Source organism: Styela clava, chromosome 6 (genome assembly GCF_964204865.1).
Source record: "Styela clava chromosome 6, kaStyClav1.hap1.2, whole genome shotgun sequence".
Lineage (NCBI taxonomy): Eukaryota > Metazoa > Chordata > Ascidiacea > Stolidobranchia > Styelidae > Styela > Styela clava.
The window spans coordinates 16,220,641-16,240,524 of NC_135255.1; the positions used below are offsets into that span (position 1 = coordinate 16,220,641).

A 19,884-nucleotide genomic window follows, 5' to 3' on the forward strand; every position below is an offset into this window, starting at 1 on the left:
GATAACAATATCACAATTAGTTCAAAATAGTGAGAAATATACATAGGAAAATTGTTTAAAAAACTAAATATATATAAAGCATTGCTAATTTTGATTATAAACAATGAAACGACGGCGAAAGTCTCTAACGAGTTGTAATGAAAGGTGTCTGGAAAGGTTGATAAACAACTTTTGTTTTCCTCTTATTTTGAGGGAAAGGTTGATGGATATTGACAAAAAATTATTGCTTCAATTTTATAGGCTTCATGTGTTGGTACCATAAATATGTTTTTGTCAATTTGTGAACAAATCTAATTATGCATTACAACTAGCTTCATTAACTTAGTTTTAAATAAAATAACTTGAGTTTTAAATACTACTCAATATAACAATAAATTTACATATTACAGGACAAAGGCTACTTGCAGAATTTGTTTACAATTCGCAAATTTTAAAATAGATAACTTGCCCCGTTTTAAATCATGCATCTAAGATGTTATACAGTAATAAATTTATTTCATCTTTCAGTGTGTATATTTACTATCAGCCATAAGAGAAAAATTTGCTCGTATATACAGGCTTGTCCGTGATCACCACTAGATAAAACAAATCGATTTTTAGAGCCATTAATTATAATGTCGTTTTGAGAAAAACAAAAATTTGAAGTAATTTAATAGGTACCGGAGAACACGAGAGATATGTTAAAAATAATCGCGCAACTTTCGTTATTTTAGAATTCGGGTTTTACAAACTAAAACAAATCAAGAATTGTCTATGTGTGGGATGGCACTGAAACACCAGATTTAAACCTGGTTCATACTAGGCTATACATGGTAATATTACACGCGATGTAAGGCAATAACACACTGTTATCTTCAATATAAATACTGAACACGTCTCAACGTATGGTATGCCCTGCAGCAGCTTTTAGTATATCTCAATATAAATTTATGTGCAATGTCAGAGTGACTACCATACGTAACTTAGTAGTTGACAATGTTAGTCATTCATAAAGTTGAAGATAGGAGAATAAAAATGTTATCACCAATATTGCTGATTGATTTTAAAATATAGATTGTGTGAAAGATGTGGGATGCGAAGATAGATAGTTAATTTGGTACTCCCGAAGTATGTGTATCAAGCTGGCGGACATCGGAACGTAGTATGTGTACCAGGCCAGGGTTGGGCTATAGTTTCAGGTACAAATACTATGGGAGTCACTTGGCTAGTCCTCGAACTCGTAATAGAACTAAAATAAGTAAAATTGGAATAAAATTATTGTCTAACCCTGACCTGGTACACATACTACGTTCCGTGTCCGCCATTTTGGTTCATATATTTCGGAAGTACTGTTAATTTTGCAAATAGAATCATCGCAAACTCGACGCTGTAAACTGAACCTACTTCAGTTTTTTGGGGCTTATTAACGCAATTTAAAAACGCTACACCCATAATACCAGATAAAATGTAGTTGGTAGGAACTGGCAAAATACTGAAAGTTTCTTAAGACCAGTACGAATCTGAATAGTCCCACTTCATTATACACTAATATATAAACTCTTTCTGTTATTTTCCGTCTATAATATCATTTGAAACAACCCTATGTATTCATTTTCTCAGTTGCTGGACACCACTATTGGTGTCATACATATTTTTTTGAAGACAATCGTCTGTATATTATCTAAATATTATTTTTTATCTTGATAGAACCAAACTTCTGCTAAAATACTGATTTGCCGCTACAGAGATGGCGCGAGTTATATTCACAGCTATTGCCTTATTTGTTGGGATATGCTTTGTGAGTGCGAAAAAAAAAGGTCCTCCTCTGGCAGCGTGTAAAAGCATGACGCCGAGTCATGCCGGAGTGAAGCCGGGGGCTAAGAAACCTTACCATGTTATACCTGCTTGTTATGTATTCGAGGAGAATGAAATCATGCAAAGTATGTCGCGTTTTATTCCTCTTCATTTTATTTTTACTCCGTATGCATCACTATCTTGTTTTCATAGGAATTAGTAGCACTGTAAAGATAATTGCAGATGGGTAAAACAAAAAAATGATTTTAGCCGATAATTTAATGTATTTGTGAAATGCCGTGTGTGATCAAATGCAAGTTATAGTAAATAAATAGAACAATCTATATAATTTATTCCTTACAATCAGGCTGTATTATGTTTAAACAAATTATTCAATGGGCATTGACGATATTAAAAAAATCCTATTAAAATACTTAAAAATATATTAAAGTTAATCTAACTATTTGAAAAAGACACCCACGCAGGACCAAATAATTATTTATATAAAAATAGTAACTTTTTGTATTGAGAAAAACTCAAATGAACTGTTGTCAGGTCATGTCATAAGTCTTTCATTGTGTTTTTTCTTTAGTGAGACTGAAAAACGTCAGATTAGGAGGTGGACCATATAAAGGAATGTTTATGCAGGTCAGTTGAATAGTATTTTTTTGTTTGTTTCTGGTTTAAATAAAAAAAAAAATTCAAAAATACAACGTACATATCATATTCTTCAAAACGCTCAAATCAAGTATTACTCCCAACACGTAATAACAAATTTAAATAAAAAAGTTAATCGTTACTATCTGTTCCTTATTGACGATTCGGGAAATTGAGCAAACGGAAGACTTCATCATATCACAAACGCGACATTAAGCGCTTTGCTCTAAATCAGAGTCCACTGAACTTTTTAACCGAGAGCCATGTATGATTTAAACTGTGTTGAAAACGGGCCGGACAACTATTTTTGTCAATGCAATACCATAAATTTACATAGGTTGGGAAATCCATTCAATTTATTCAACAATATATATTCTACATTTTAGAAGTCCTGAATATTAAATTCTATATCGCAGAATATGGATCAAGAACATCATAGCAATACAAATATACAAGATTTCTACGCGCCACAGTTGTACGAGTGCATTCTTCGCAGAAAACGTTGCGTACCGGCAGAAAATTTTAGCCTATTTTATCACAGCTATTCTAGACAGATGTTTGATTACTGCAAATAAACTACAATTCATACGAAGACAAAATGATGATTGACTTATTTGATTCGTACTTAAATTTCCGGAACACAACTAAAAACTAACGAATAGCATTCAAAATCGTGAAAACTAGGTAATGTTTGCAACCACGACTGAAAATCTGTCTGATTGACAAAACAAAAGTGTATGAGCGGATGCGAAAAGGCTTATGATTACGTCACTTTTTGCATCTTGCTGATTGGCCGAAGTTACGAAATAAACATGCTGGGAAAACATCCCTTTGATAAAAATTTCGCCATTACCATTTTCGTGTTATTGCGGGCGAGATGAAAAGACACCAAAGGGAAGGATCTTTTCCGCGGGCCGTAGTTTGGTGACCCCTGCTTTAAATCATTGGAACTAAGTTTAACAATCTTTAGCTAAATTTAACCTGGGTAAGAGCGAGGTTTCCAAAGGAACGTTGAAAAAATGTTCCAAACAGTTGAAAATACTGCTTGCATTGCCGCCATTATCTCTCTTTTTGTTCTTTGTTTTTCTTACACATATATATATAAATGTTTTGTTAAAGGTCAGAAAAGAAGAAAATATCAAAAAAACAGACACAGTTGGTGAATTTATTGTCAACGATCAACCTGGCGAGAGTCAAAATCCAGCAGATAACTTCCAGCCAATGAAATGCTTTGGTATAGACAATTCCGCCGTCTCTCATAAAAATCCGTAAGTTGTCTTCCATATTTGTTATCGACAGTGATAAGAATCTTGCAGTTGTCTCGCTGAATACGTAAAACTGCCGAGTTTCAAACCGGAATCTTTTTATATTAATTAATCTTATTTAATTATTTGATATTGCAAACCGATGGGGCATTAGCAGGCTGTCCTAAACAAGGCCATGGTATAGTAGAACCTATACTTACATTGCCGATGTAGATTTACTAATCTGTCATCACAAAATACAAAAATTTTTTTTTTTTTGATATATCGCTATTCAAATTTAATTTGCATAATGAATTCAAAAAAAAAAGGTTGTAATAAAGACGTGAGACCTTGTGCGATGCTTGGAATCGTTCAAATAGGCATTTACAACGAAAAACTTACTTACAGGGTTCCATTGATAGTTCAAATAGTAATTAAATAAAGGTTTAGATGTCGAATAAATGTTACACTAACTTTTAGATCACTGAAAATAGCTGAATCCACGTTTGTCACATGGAAAGGACCAGCAACATGCAAACAAAACGAAATATTTTACATCAGGTAAATATTATAGGTTAAAATACTGACATGTTTATAGAAGTCCCGTGAAAGTTTAAATTTATGAAAACAGTTCAAAAGCGCAAATTAAGTTTACCCTGAGGTTCGAAATAATAAGCATTCATAAGTTTTTGCAATCATTTGCTGATATATCCACAATCAATTGCTATCTCCAGACTCCATATTAATTTATAGTGGAAAATATATTTTGCGGAGCATACATTCAGGGCAATTTATATTCATATTTATATTCTGTAGTCAGAAACAAGGGTATTGTAGGCATAAAATATATTTTATATATATATAGTTTAATCTAAAATATACGTATTGTGCCGCAGTCTGACATCCCTTCTATGGTGTTGACAATCGTACACAAATTACGAGAAAATAATAATTACACAGTTTTTATTGGAAAGGAAAATCACAAACGGTATCGAGCAGCGGCACCCAATGTTAAAATATCTAATTTAAACAAATTGGTATTTTGGGGTTTTAAAACTACTGTTATCAATGGAGAGTATCGTATAAAATTTGAGAATCCACGTTTAGTGATTTGTCACTTGTATCATTAGCATCGTCTGTTAGTTTATGGTTTTAAAAAATAAAATCGTTCTCGACTGTTTCATCCACACGGTGTCTTAAATGTAATCGGTTCTCAATAATGGAACCAGTATGAAATCACTATCGAAGGTCCATACTTCAGTAATTGATCTTCACAATGTTTCAGAGCTACGGTGGTCAAATTATTCCACGAATTCCAGACTGATATCGTCGTTCCTATAATATGCAATGCAAATAGATCTGATGTAGATGTTATGGAGAAAATCCGACCAATCCATCATGCACTCTATTGTAGTACACCACCACGCGGTTCTTGGGCCATTATTCCTGAATGTAAGAAACATTTATATACCGCACTAAGCAATAATTAAGCTACATGTGCATGGTATTTCAAAAGTCGTCTTGCAAGTATGTACTACACCCATAGTTTTAATCTTTTTTGGTGAATCGGAACCACAATAAAACATTTCAAAGAACCCAGCGCATTTGATTATATTCATATTTGATTGTATGATTATATTTGTTATCATAAAATACGCCAATCAAAAATATGTGAATCAACAATTCAATGCGGAACCCAGGAATACTTGAAGGTTTTCACGAAAAAAAATAGTGAAGCACACTTTTGTGTATTCGGTTATATATTTAAAGATAAATCTACATATAATAATCTGGACACTCGCTATTGAATGTAATATTGCGGAGGTACAGTACTTTCTGGAACCCTGGCTGACCCTATCCACCGACTATTCATGTTCGTGAATGCTAAAAAAGCGAAACATGTTCAATAAAAATAAATTTTTACCAATTTACTCTTCTCATTAGATTCCAGTGAGTCATTTGAAAGCGAGACGTTGCCAATGGGTGGCTGGAGCCATATGTTCAGTGATCCTGCACACCAATTCAAAAGAATTATGGGACCCACACCAACTGAAGGCACCGGTGCATCGGAAGCTCAGGACGGAGGTAAGTCATTTTTTCTTCCCCTCATTGTTAATACTCAATATCGTCACCTTTTTCTCTATCATTTTCTTCGGATTTTCCCATCTGTGACGTCTCTCTCCCCTTGTGCTCCTTAATATCTTCTTTCTTGGCTTTCTTTGCCGTGTATGGGGTAAGGATGCCAAGTATGACTACTTACAAGTAATCGATTATTATCCGATTCCTGAATTTTCGATTCCGAATCTCGATTCTTCGACATATCTTACCGAGAAAACATACCCACTTAAACAACACTATATGAAATCAAACACGAGAGCTATGTCCAAATATGTGGACGGTCAAGAAGGCCAAAACTAAGTAGTACGGGTATTATATCTGTCACAGTAGACAAATTTGCACAAAAAAACGAATCCTTCAAAAACCACAGAGACTTTTGTTGAAATATATAAACGTAAAAGGCTTCTAGCGAAAAATACATATATATATATATATAGATATAGTGAAGTTTGCGACCTCGTAGCAACTCAGCATGGAAGTAAAGCAGTTTATACATATATGTTAAGAGTTTGCCATAAAACGTACATATTGTTTGCAAACTAAATTTTAACCTCAAGAATCGATTCCAATGCATCGAAATCGATTTTAGTCGATTCCGCGGAGAATCGATTCTGTAATCGAATTTAGACTCGATTCCGCCATCCCTAGTGTGGAGACATGCTGAATGCATGCCTCGTTTTATAGAAAACATTCCTCGGAGACATATGCAGACTAAAGCTGAGGTATACCGCGTAAACGAAAATACAGCGAATAATACAGCTAAGGTGCTAACGGGAGGGTAGATCTTACGCTCACATAGTACCATTTCTTCTTTATATTCTTTCTATATTTTTTAAATTTCACTTTGTTTACTTTTTATATTGCACTGCATAAAATATTCGTGTTCCATAATGTTTCTTGGTGTTATTTTTGCAGATTATTACCTGTACTTCGAAGCCTCCGGTACTCGTAAATTTGATTCGGCTGGTCTTGTAAGTCCCCATGGTCTTGTGGGATGCTTCTGTCTTTCGTTGTGGTGTCACATGGATACCGACAAACGAACGCAATTCCGAATTAGTGTACTCGGAGACGAACCCAGGACTCTTTCCGATATCGTACTTGTAAATCCAAAGTGGAGTCGAGTGACCTTTGACTTTCAACAAGTTACTCCCGCTACGGTAAGTTCATCAAACAATATGAAATTTAGAAAAGTGTGCCTCGTTTTTTGAAATGTTATTACCATCGGTAACTAAGTTCTCTGCAAACAAATCTATTGGTAATAATATGGTTACAAAACTTGCGCTGAACTCAATTCGACACAGACCAGACAGATGCCACAGATTGGTGATTACAGCATACACATATCTGCCGATTTGAAGAATAGAGCAAAAATGCACTGGACAATCCATTTGACAAAACACCTAAAAACCACTCGGGCTAATTCGAACCGCCAGATTCAATGTGATCAATATAGACCACTGATAAATAATAGTTTGTTCTCCCTCCAGACATTATTTATGACTGGGACTTGGCATTTCGAATCAAATATTCGAATCGAATCGAATAGGAAATTATTCGAATCGGTTCAGAGCGAAATTTCGAATCGCCTCCACCTTGTTTTTTGTTCTTTCCGCCAATAGTCGAGGTGAATTCCTCAATTTTTTTTCATTGAAGCCCTATTTTTTCAACGCAATTCAGACATATGACTATTTTATGTGATGAGTTATTGATAAAACGTATGAGTAGTGATTTATTCTATGTTTATAGTCATTCATTTTTTTACACGACCAGTTACAATAAAAAAGTCGCAAACAATTATTCCAGATTCGATTCGATTGGAATAAAATATTCGATTCTGAAATCATCAGGTATTCGAAAATTCCTAGCCTTAATTATGACATGGGAGCCAATCAAATCGAATTGCAATCAATTAATATAGGTAATATGTGACTGCTATGTGTTACCCTTAATAATCCAAATTTTAATTATTGTACAGATTGTTATCCAAGTGTTCAGCAGCGGAGGTGAAAAGGGAGATATCGGAATTGACAACTTGCGCATTCAACCTGGAAAATGCTCATAATTCACACGATTTTCTGTATAGTGTAGACGTCATGTTTTGCCATATATACTTATCAGCCATAATTTTCTTAAACTTTTTGACATACTTGAAATTGAGACTTATGTTAAATTTTGCTGTTCGAAATCCTTTTTCTGTAACAAATACATCTTTCACCTGCATCTTGTGATAATTCATCAATTATAGTAAAATATACAATTCCCCTAATTCACAATTTCTTTATAGTCCATTTATTTTAACGAATTATATTGATTGCAATTTCGAATTTCACCAAGAATATGCCATCATTTTCGATGTAAAAACTTCCTTCTATTCTTATATTTTATGATTTTGCAATTTTAAATCTGCAATATCGCGTTAACATTACTGATACGAAATATATAACAGATATGTCGAATATATTGATATAAAACTTGATTGGAATATTCAATAAATTTTAATAAGTGTCGATAAAAATTGATATATATTGTATATTCGGATAAAGAAATTTTATAAAATTGAAAAATGTTGATTCATCGCAAGACGTAAATGTTTTGTATTGTAAAAATTTTATGTAAGAGGTACCAGTTTCGTTACGACCAAATAAAACTTCAAATACAGTGTTTTCATATTTATCCACAATGACATTGGTAAATGCATTTCCGCTAAAACTTTTGAGGTATTCGCCCTAAATAAAATCTAGTACCATGCAATTTTTTTGGTGACTTCTATCAGTTCTAGTGAAAAGATTTATATTTGAAAAACATCACCACTATAAACCATGACTGTCAGAGTTCCCCGTGCAAAATCCACATCATTTTATATATGCTATACTAGGATGAAACCATAATGCGCTGTTTGTGAAGAAGGATAAAGATTAATATGCAATTCACTCTTATGGGCCTTCTGAATTTTGCTTATTCATTGTTTTGTAAGATTCAGATCAGATATTTATTTTCGTCATGCAAGAATCAATATAAAGCAAATAGAAAAACATAATAAAACTAAAAAACGGAAAATATTGACTCTTGAGCGCGAAGGAGTCGCGAGACTTAATTAATTACAGTAAAAATATAGCGACGAAGCAACCTGGTGAATAATAATAAAAAAATGCACAATCACGGAAAAACAATATTGCGTTCAAAATAAACTCCAGGAACATCTATTATGATTCATTCATTATTAGGATGGCTTATTAGCGACATCTGGTAATTGAGATAAATGGATAAAACACATTCTAAAAAAAATTACGACGAATAAGATCTAGCAAAGTATGAAAACTTGAGCGGCGAGCCCGAGATGTAGTTGACGGAAGAATAGCGGCAACATAAAATTATGCAAAACAGGATAGCCTAATGTAATTTGCATACATCATATGACAAATATGGACATGGAAATATGAAAAAACAAAGCCTAAAATCACCAAATGATCATTTCGTTTCAACTGATTTTATGGGCTAGATCAGTGTTTCCCAAATTGTGTTCCGCGGAACACTAGTGTTACGCGAGCGTCTTCCTAGTGTTCCGTGGAAAATAAATCAAACATACTTCTAATTGGGTCGCCATGGCGATCTAGGGATCATGAAGTTGTCGCCCAACTGACCGTTCAATATTGAGTCGCCGTCGGCATAAAGCGGACCAACTAAGGTAGAGTAGTGGAATTTTCGTTAACCGTTGGCCTAGTTTTTTGACTTTTAAGTTCATAATCAAGTTTGCAGCAATCCTTTTGGTTTTACTTTAGGCACCCAAGTAGGTCTAAAGATTAAAGGAAAATGTTCAACTCTTCCTCTGCCATCTCTGCCTGGTTTTACTTTGAAATGCTGAAAAAATTACTCATGTTAGCGAAACTCGATTCAGCAGATAAATGAACTGTACGTCTGCAGTTCGCGAAATTGCAGCAAGTGCTTCTATTGAGACGACTTCTGTTGTAGTTGCTAATTAGGCTAATTAAACTAGCTAGATATCAATCTGACTCCAAACAGAATATAATCGGTTGTTACTTGTTGTCTGTTAATTTGATATAACAGCAAATGATCTAGACAATTGCCTGTATAGATTTTATTTCCTTCGATAAATATATTACAATAAATTAAATCAAATAACCAACTTACAATTTCAAGTTATTATTCATAACAGTAGCGTAGAATTATTGATCAGAATTATTGATATTTGACGATAAGAATGACGATCTCTTGTATGTTGAGATCGCAATTTAAAGGGGTACACAATTTTCTCGATTATTCGAGACCGTTCTCACATTGATTATTCATGTAAAACAAGGTCATTCAACATATCACATGGGAAATTATTCGCTATTTCGCATGTTATGTTGAAATATTATATTGGAATCTTCTAGAACATTCTCCAATATTTATGACTTAAGAATTATTTTTAGTATTGATCTCATTATTTCCAAAATTATTGGTTAATTTGTTACACTATCTCTATTAGACGTAACATTAGAGGCAAACACTACGTAATGGACAGTAAACGACATAGAAGGTAAATGATTTTGTTGATCCATATTAAGCATTCAAATTAAGAAACAATAAAAACTTTATAATAAATGAAATATGTAAAATATTCAAACATATTTTAGGTATGTTTAACACAATTCTGTTAAAATTCGCGGCGCATTTGGCAACTCGCCATCACGACGAACTCATTGGGAACCGTTACATTACACCGTTTTTCTTTATCAATGTTACCCTTCCATTTTTGGTGTTCCGCGGGGCGAGATAAAAGTGTAAGTGTTCCGTGGCGGAAAAAGTTTGGGAAACGCTGCTAGATCAATGGTACCCAAACTTTTTGTATCATCGCCCCCCTACAGTAATTTACTTACTGTCGCCGTAACTACAAAAAAATTTGTTTTTGTATTTTAATAGGATGGATGAGCTTGGTGGTCTTCAGCGTGTTTTTGAATAATTAGTGACATTTTCGCCAGGCACAATCTCAAATCACACCATTTACTGATGAAAAGACGGTTTCGTTGTTTTGATAGCAATAGTGCCACAGCTCAAAACCCTTTATCCACCATATAAGAGGTCGGAAATGAAAGAATCGAGAGTTCCCCCTCCTCAAAAATAGCCGGGTACTTGCGTGATGATCTGCACCGAAATACATCATAACGATCTTCGCTAAAATTCAACTTATTCAGCCATTTATTTGTTTCGGATTCATGGACTTGATAGTGAGGGAAGCCGTAACCGACGATCGGCTCCGCCAGGGGGCGGCAACCTTTTGTCGCTCGCGGGCCAAAATTAAGGGTTGCAAGTCTTGGCGGGCCGCTCATATTTGGTGAAAGTTAAAAACGAAACAGCGCGCGAAGACTACGACAATTCGTGAACTCAACTCAGTCGTCTTATTAAAAGAAAAAAAATTACAAATGACATTCAATGTGACGCTGTCTTGTTGCTGCATCACGCTTGATAGCTTTTCGACATCGGCGGCAAACTGAATGAAGCCAAGATTGGAACATTTTCTAAATAAGTATCACTAATACTAGTTCTCTGCTGCACACTAACACAAATGTATTGCTGTAACGTTTCGTCTGACCAAAATCAGACTTCCTCAGACAAGCAGTTTACAACAATGACGGAAAAAGGTTTTTCATCCGTGTAAGTGTGCAGCAGGACTCTTAAATTGCGTAGTATGGTATTTTTGTTCCTGTCACAGCATCCTTGCATTGTGTGCATACGGATCCACTAGCGCAGGGGTCACCAAACTTTTTTGACCGCGGGCCGGGTGTGACTCAAATTGTGTTGAAACGGGCCGGATGAATATTTCTGTCAATGCAATACAATAAATTCACAAAAGTTGGTAATATCGCAGAATATAGATCGAGAACATCCTAGGAAAAAAAATTAACAACATTTCTATATCTAGACAACTATCCTGAGTTTAGCTGTTATCAAAACGTTGCTGTCATGAATTAGAAATGTTACAAAATCCGCGGCAAAAAATGTACGCATCACGTCTGCTAAGTACCGTTACGCCGTGTTGAAATACCGCTCATAAAAACGACTGCCTGCTGTAGCTTGGAATTCTATGAAATTTTGACATAATTTAGATAAAATAAACAACTATTATTTGGAATTTGAATTATTTCATTAGCGCATAAATTTCCCAACATTCGACGCTTTTAAAAATTATGCCCCAGTTATACGTAGTGCAAATTATTGATATTGTCTATGGACACCGATAAAATTTATATGGACGTGTGTATTTCTTGTCTAACTTAATACTTACCAATTTTTATGAAGTTCGTACAATCAGAACATCGTTAATTATTACCCACAATGAACCACTGTCAAACTATCATGCACAACTTCAGCGTTTATTTGCGACGATCTTTCGGCGGTGTCAATGACCGTTGCCAGAATAAAATCCTGAAATTATCTCAATATACCATAGATGTGACGCACATCGAAAGATTAGTGATTGATATGTGTTATTTTTCCATATTTAGTACAGTTCTTATCAAAAAAGTAATACAATCATTATGGAAAAAATTGGCTGTCGGGCGGTACTAAAATTCCGATATCTCCGTTATTTCTTGACCGTTTATTCCAAACTTGGTATTGTTTTCTATTTTTACTCAGATCTTTCCACTGGAGCGGTTTTCATTTAAATCGGATGAACTTCAATTTTTTTGTAACATACCTACATGAATATCCGCATTAAAGCAGTACAAAAGTTAGTGTGGCTTTTGAAATTGGAGCAGTACGCGAGGGATTACAGTACTGTTAGCACAAAATGCACATTCGACGTTTATTTTAGCACGAAAAACAAACAGTTTCGTCGAAAGCAAGCGCCACGAGTGTACAAGTGTATCGCAGAAAACGTTACGTACTGGTAGCATTCAAAGTCGCAAAAACGAAGTTTTGTTTACAACCACGACTGAAAATCTGTCAGGGTGACAAAAGTGTTATTACGTCACTTTTCTGCATCTTGCCGATTGGCCAATGTTACGAAATAAACAAGGACGACGATGCTCGTGAAAATCTTCCTTGGAAAAAAATTTAGCCATTTTTGCGTGTTATTGCGGACCGGATAAATGACGCCGCGGGCCGGATAAAATGACGTCGCGGGCCGGATCCGGCCGTTTGGTGACCCCTGCACTAGCGCAAAGACATTGAGGAAGGATTGTGAGTTATTCTCGCGCAACCTCTACGTGTACTTTGTTATGTTCATTTTCAAAAATAATTGTTTGCACACTATGTAGCCTACTTCCGAACATCAAAGTGAATGGTTTTACGCATGGTTTGTCAAATTAGGCCATAAATTCAGGTACAGATACTACGGAAGTCTCTTGGCTAGTCCCCGAACTCGTAATATAACCAAATAAGTAAAGTCCGCCATCCTGGTTAACATACTTCACACACCAATTCTATTACGTGAAATTATATTCTACTCCTCGAACGTAGGTAGAAAATTAATATATCGTCCAAAGCGCCGTTTTGTCCAGCAATCATTTCGCGTCTGATTATCACCCACGGGATTTAAACCTGCGAACGCGCGCAGAGTACAATAATTATATGCACGATGCGCTACCCGCCGAACAAAAACAGGTTCTTCTTCTGTATCGTATTCTCCCCCCTCCAGCCCCCCGAGACCGCCCCTGAGCTTGATAACAACTCAATAATTTGATTATATACAGGAATGTTTTTAAATGGCGCAGCAAAGTTCCGATGCTTTGAATACTTGGGTTTGAGCAAGTACATCCAAAAACTGAACAGAGTCAAGCGGTGATCAAGCATCACCACTATGTTAAATAGCGCAGAGAGAGGTTGACGAAAGAGTGTAAATTCGTAATATCCTAATTTTGAAACCACGTTTTAGTTAAGCGAGGTAAAACATGAGTTGAGCGGGTGTTCACTGTTACAGGTGGAAAACAAGGAAGTTGGGTTAAGATCTTCATAAAAGCTCTTTAAATTAATGTGAATACGTATTGTATGCATTGTATTCAATTTCGATTTTAAAAATCAATAGTCCCGTTTACTCAATTTCGACGCCAAACGTCAGCCATAAGAGTCGATAAGGCGACCAGATTACATATTCACTTGGTATAATCGGGGCTTATTGGAGCTCCTTTTAATTCAAATGTTTCTGATTTTAAATAACTGTGTTCTCATGGGGTTACTCACTGAATAATTTCATCGAATTAGTGGATTTTGAAGGCGAGCGGTGCAGATCACAATATATTAGTGTTCAGATATTTGTTGATTGCTTATATCTATCTTTTCTGTGATTCTATTTGGAAGAATAATTTTGTCAGAATCCTAATTCATTTTCAGAACGATCCATATCCCACGTTTGTGTAATATAGACATATAGCTCATCGTAAACCTTCGAATTATACGTTTTGATATCTACTTCTTCAAATATTTAACTCTCTAATACGGAGAGTTAAATAATATTGAGAGAATAATATTGTCCCAGTTTATAAATTTGTATTGAATTTAATTTACATATGAAACTGCTGCCCAGGTAAAGCTAAAAGTCGTGATATAGACACCTTTTTATCATTACTGATATTACCGCCCTTGTGCGCTTTTTGTACCACAGATATTCATAATTTCTTGCGTATTAAAAAGTCGTAGTATATAGTACTGCAATGTGTATTATAAAAACTAATCACAAGAAAAAAAAATATAGCTCAATATATATATTTGACTCCATATAACGACACTAAAGTGGTTAATTTTTTTCATGTTTTTGAGCTGAACTTTTCAGAACAGACTTTAGATGATAAAGATCCAAACATGATATGAAAGGATGTTCGAAAGTTTCTGAAGTACGGTTTACTATGTTAAAAATGCTAAAAATATTATTTGTCAAATAAAATTGTTAATTGATTCAAATTTTTTTTATCAAAATTATCTCGGCTGTCTTTTTAAATTATGAAAACGTAGTACTTAGAGTGAATACGGTGATAAAAGTTTGACGTGAAAGAATTTATCACGACAAAATTGTGGACAAATTGTGTCAACGAAAGCATAAATAAGTTTTAAACAAAAATTTAAAAAACGGCTTGGCTGTACATTACTTGACAATTGCAATTTAGACGTGAACGATCAAAAATATGATTTAATTGTACTCGGCAAATTATACTATAAGATAATTAATCCAAAAAAACATTTCTTTTGTTCAATTATAACAATGAATTTTTTCGAGATGAGGTTTGGGATGTGTCGAACTTTCATGTCTCATACCAATATCTAATTGGGATAACTTGATACTGTAATATATTACAAATAGCTATATTAGTGTTAAATAGGAAGAAAGAGAAATTTATTCAAAATTCAAATCTATTTTTTCGTCTTCTATACAAACACCTGGAGTGAAGGTAAAGTTGTCTAATCCAATATCTCCACGGAATGTATTTCCACGCTGTCCAATGATTTTAATCTGAAAAATGTTAAAAATAACGTTCGGTTAAAAGAAAAATTGCAGCAATATTTAATATCATTCATTTTTCGTGTTTTGAGATTTTATTATAACATACAGTTCAAATTTCTATATTTCTTTTAAAAACGGGTCAAAATGTCTCGATTCTACCACAAACGTTTGTCCTTAACTCGCCTAAGCATTATTGTGATCTATGCTATAAACGAGTAACATGACATAAAGTACATTTCCTGGCCTGAAATTTTAATGTTTGTCCGAAGTTTACTGCAAATTGTAGATTCATCCTACAATACAGCCATTCCACGCACAGGTATAATAGCAAACAGTAAATATTTCTCAGAATATCGACTCCTTTTCTTATTTTTGTAAGAATGACCAATTAGCAGGATGTTAACAGTGATTTAACAATAATAATTTTGTGGGTCGGCTAGACGTCTTTTCAATTAACCAGATTTTTAAGCATGGTTGTAAACATTGTTTCCTTTTTGTGTTTGTGCTAGTTATCGATGAGTTTTTAGATGTGTTTCCGAAATTTAGGTATAGATAAAATAACCATGTGGTCAGTTCGTTTTTCGATGGGATTAATTTACTTAAAACAGTCACAAATTAGTTTTAAAAAGCTACGATATACTAATATTAGCTATTCTTTTTTATGGCAGGTGTTTAAATATTTTGAACCTAAATGATGGTTATGAACATGTAAACCAGTATGTAATCACTAAAATATGCATCAATCTTTTGTCGTGGTGAGTCATAGGAAGAATTATCTGTGGTCGACGGTAATGAAAACGTCCATCGTGTTAATATTAACGAATAGGATAGAATATGTTATTCTTCTTATTCCGAGGGAGAGGAAAACCGAGAAGGAGACCTAATCATATGGCGTACCACGGTCTCTCGCCCGGTTGCCAGGACATATTGGTTATGGAATTAGTTGTTCTTGTTTGATGCGTAGATGCATCGACTTGATGGTGAAACCACCCTACCGTAAACAGTGAACCACCATACGGCGGTGAAGAGTCAGCAAAGCTATAGCAGTCTAGCTCATAATTATCCCCCCTCGGAATTTGAACGTGGGAACACACGCAAGGTAATCAGAGATGCGGAGGCAAGCGTATTCTAACGCCTAGCAGGATGCGCCACTCGCCGCGTCGATATTTGATATTCTCTCATTGTACATGTTTATCGAATGAGTCAACCAAAGATATACAAAATTTTTTAACAATTTTCAACGACGCATATATTACAAACCTTCACATTTCCTGGTTCATTTATTGAAATCCAAGAATTGATCCATTTATCTCTCCTTGTGTCAAGGGGAGCTGAATTCTCGTTTTCATACGAATATTCTGGATGCTGACACGGTACATTCTTGCCATTTACTGAGCAATAAAACTTTACGTCTTCATCTGTGTACATGTGATAAGCGAATCGGAAACAAAGACAACCACTCAGTCCTGGAGGGCTGACTAAAATTGCTTTCTGGCCTCTTCTGGAGGGAAAACTGGCTTCCATGTATAGATAGTAATCTGTTGAAATAGATGAAATGTAAATGCACGAAATGTAATTCAAAATATATATCAAATAGAAGACGTGATGACTTAATAGTTAAATCAATGAGCTTGGTTTTGTTGGCATCTCAGGTCAAAAATTTCGAGTTTTCAAGTTTCTCAAAAAATATAATAGCCATTTATTTGGTGTTGCCTGCAGATACTTGTTCAGGGTGAAAGAGGTATAAAAAGGTCGTTTTAAAATATGAATGCATTCGCCAAACGACTGTAACAACCAGCTACCGTTAATACCGTGAACAAATATCCAATATTTGACAGTTTGCAGAGTAGGGGAGATAACCGTTTACTAGTTAGCATGCCTATTAGCCATCATACGGCGAGGACGAATAGCTAGAATAAGTTTGACTCAAAAATCGCCATGCTGGTTCGAAATTTGAAAAATCTTCCAGATTATTTTGAGTTTTTAAAAACTCAATTACGCGAGAATTTTGAATTAAATTAACTCTAGGGTCAATCTAGCACAGCTAAGGTCAGCATGGCATAAATGTGTTGGTATGGTTATTGCACTTGCCTTCTCAAAAAATATCAAATTTCTATTAGTTTTTTGTATAACCTTATTACATATTCAACACCGCATAAGTATGAAAAATTGATTTGGAACTGCTTATTAATAAAGATTTTTGATGCAAGATGCATATTTTCATTATATCCTATTATTAAAATTAAGTCGTGTTCGAAGACCATAAAACAAGAGAGAAATACGTAGACACAGAGGCCAAAGTAGTATCAAATCTTTTAAAGTGCCGGTAGAACCACGAAACGGTGCGCAGTTTTTTAATTTTGATGAGCTCAGTACACCAAAATTAAAAGTGGGAAACGAATCCAGTAAAATCCACTATATTTTTCGAAATGAATAAAAGTAATAGCCCTCCAGTGACATCAACTTAGGACTCTTAAATTGCGTAGTATGGTATTTTTGTTCCTGTCACAGCATCCTTGCATTGTGTGCATACGGATCCACTAGCGCAGGGGTCACCAAACTTTTTTGACCGCGGGCCGGGTGTGACTCAAATTGTGTTGAAACGGGCCGGATGAATATTTTTGTCAATGCAATACAATTAATTTACAAAAGTTGGTAATATCGCAGAATATAGATCGAGAACATCCTAGGAAAAAAAATTAACAAGATTTCTATATCTAAACAACTATCCTGAGTTTAGCTGTTATCAAAACGTTGCTTTCATGAATTAGAAATGTTACAAAATCCGCGGCAAAAAATGTACGCATCACGTCTGCTAAGTACCGTTACGCCGTGTTGAAATACCGCTCATAAAAACTACAGACTGCCTGCTGTAGCTTGGAATTCTATGAAATTTTGACATAATTTAGATAAAATAAACAACTATTATCTGGAATTTGAATTATTTCATTAGCGCATAAATTTCCCAACATTCGACGCTTTTAAAAATTATGCCCCAGTTATACGTAGTGTAAATTATTGATATTGTCTATGGACACCAATAAAATTTATATGGACGTGTGTATTTCTTGTCTAACTTGATACTTACCAATTTTTATGAAGTTTGTACAATCAGAACATCGTTAATTATTACCCACAATGAACCACTGTCAAACTATCATGCACAACTTCAGCGTTTATTTGCGACGATCTTTCGGCGGTGTCAATGACCGTTGCCAGAATAAAATCCTGAAATTATCTCAATATACCATAGATGTGACGCACATCGAAAGATTAGTGATTGATATGTGTTATTTTTCCATATTTAGTACAGTTCTTATCAAAAAAGTAATACAATCATTATGGAAAAAATTGGCTGTCGGGCGGTACTAAAATTCCGATATCTCCGTTATTTCTTGACCGTTTATTCCAAACTTGGTATTGTTTTCTATTTTTACTCAGATCTTTCCACTGGAGCGGTTTTCATTTAAATCGGATGAACTTCAATTTTTTTGTAACATACCTACATGAATATCCGCATTAAAGCAGTACAAAAGTTAGTGTGGCTTTTGAAATTGGAGCAGTACGCGAGGGATTACAGTACTGTTAGCACAAAATGCACATTCGACGTTTATTTTAGCACGAAAAACAAACAGTTTCGTCGAAAGCAAGCGCCACGAGTGTACAAGTGTATCGCAGAAAACGTTACGTACTGGTAGCATTCAAAGTCGCAAAAACGAAGTTTTGTTTACAACCACGACTGAAAATCTGTCAGGGTGACAAAAGTGTTATTACGTCACTTTTCTGCATCTTGCCGATTGGCCAATGTTACGAAATAAACAAGGACGACGATGCTCGTGAAAATCTTCCTTGGAAAAAAATTTAGCCATTTTTGCGTGTTATTGCGGACCGGATAAATGACGCCGCGGGCCGGATAAAATGACGTCGCGGGCCGGATAAAATGACGTCGCGGGCCGGATCCGGCCGTTTGGTGACCCCTGCACTAGCGCAAAGACATTGAGGAAGGATTGTGAGTTATTCTCGCGCAACCTCTACGTGTACTTTGTTATGTTCATTTTCAAAAATAATTGTTTGCACACTATGTAGCCTACTTCCGAACATCAAAGTGAATGGTTTTACGCATGGTTTGTCAAATTAGGCCATAAATTCAGGTACAGATACTACGGAAGTCTCTTGGCTAGTCCCCGAACTCGTAATATAACCAAATAAGTAAAGTCCGCCATCCTGGTTAACATACTTCACACACCAATTCTATTACGTGAAATTATATTCTACTCCTCGAACGTAGGTAGAAAATTAATATATCGTCCAAAGCGCCGTTTTGTCCAGCAATCATTTCGCGTCTGATTATCACCCACGGGATTTAAACCTGCGAACGCGCGCAGAGTACAATAATTATATGCACGATGCGCTACCCGCCGAACAAAAACAGGTTCTTCTTCTGTATCGTATTCTCCCCCCTCCAGCCCCCCGAGACCGCCCCTGAGCTTGATAACAACTCAATAATTTGATTATATACAGGAATGTTTTTAAATGGCGCAGCAAAGTTCCGATGCTTTGAATACTTGGGTTTGAGCAAGTACATCCAAAAACTGAACAGAGTCAAGCGGTGATCAAGCATCACCACTATGTTAAATAGCGCAGAGAGAGGTT

At 35.2% G+C, this 19,884-nt stretch overlaps 2 protein-coding genes and 1 long non-coding RNA gene across 3 annotated transcripts; 1 reads left to right on the top strand and 2 right to left on the bottom strand.

Annotated features, from left to right (window-relative positions):
• Window positions 1-1,666: 1,666 nt before the first annotated feature.
• LOC120331080 (uncharacterized) lies at window positions 1,667-8,453 on the top strand. The gene is made up of 8 exons (XM_039398109.2): window positions 1,667-1,919; window positions 2,366-2,421; window positions 3,550-3,698; window positions 4,155-4,235; window positions 4,960-5,126; window positions 5,619-5,759; window positions 6,708-6,949; window positions 7,768-8,453. The coding sequence occupies exons 1-8, from the start codon at window positions 1,727-1,729 to the stop codon at window positions 7,852-7,854; spliced, it is 1,116 nt and encodes a 371-aa protein (XP_039254043.1). The 5' UTR covers window positions 1,667-1,726; the 3' UTR covers window positions 7,855-8,453.
• On the bottom strand, window positions 8,395-10,002 carry LOC120331081 (uncharacterized). The gene is made up of 2 exons (XR_005567925.2): window positions 9,942-10,002; window positions 8,395-9,650 (listed from the first exon to the last, which is right to left on the bottom strand). It is a non-coding gene; the product is annotated as an uncharacterized LOC120331081 (long non-coding RNA).
• Window positions 10,003-14,434: 4,432 nt separating this feature from the next.
• LOC144424473 (MAM domain-containing glycosylphosphatidylinositol anchor protein 1-like) lies at window positions 14,435-16,784 on the bottom strand. The gene is made up of 2 exons (XM_078113814.1): window positions 16,492-16,784; window positions 14,435-15,240 (listed from the first exon to the last, which is right to left on the bottom strand). The coding sequence occupies exons 1-2, from the start codon at window positions 16,753-16,755 to the stop codon at window positions 15,124-15,126; spliced, it is 381 nt and encodes a 126-aa protein (XP_077969940.1). The 5' UTR covers window positions 16,756-16,784; the 3' UTR covers window positions 14,435-15,123.
• Window positions 16,785-19,884: the final 3,100 nt, after the last annotated feature.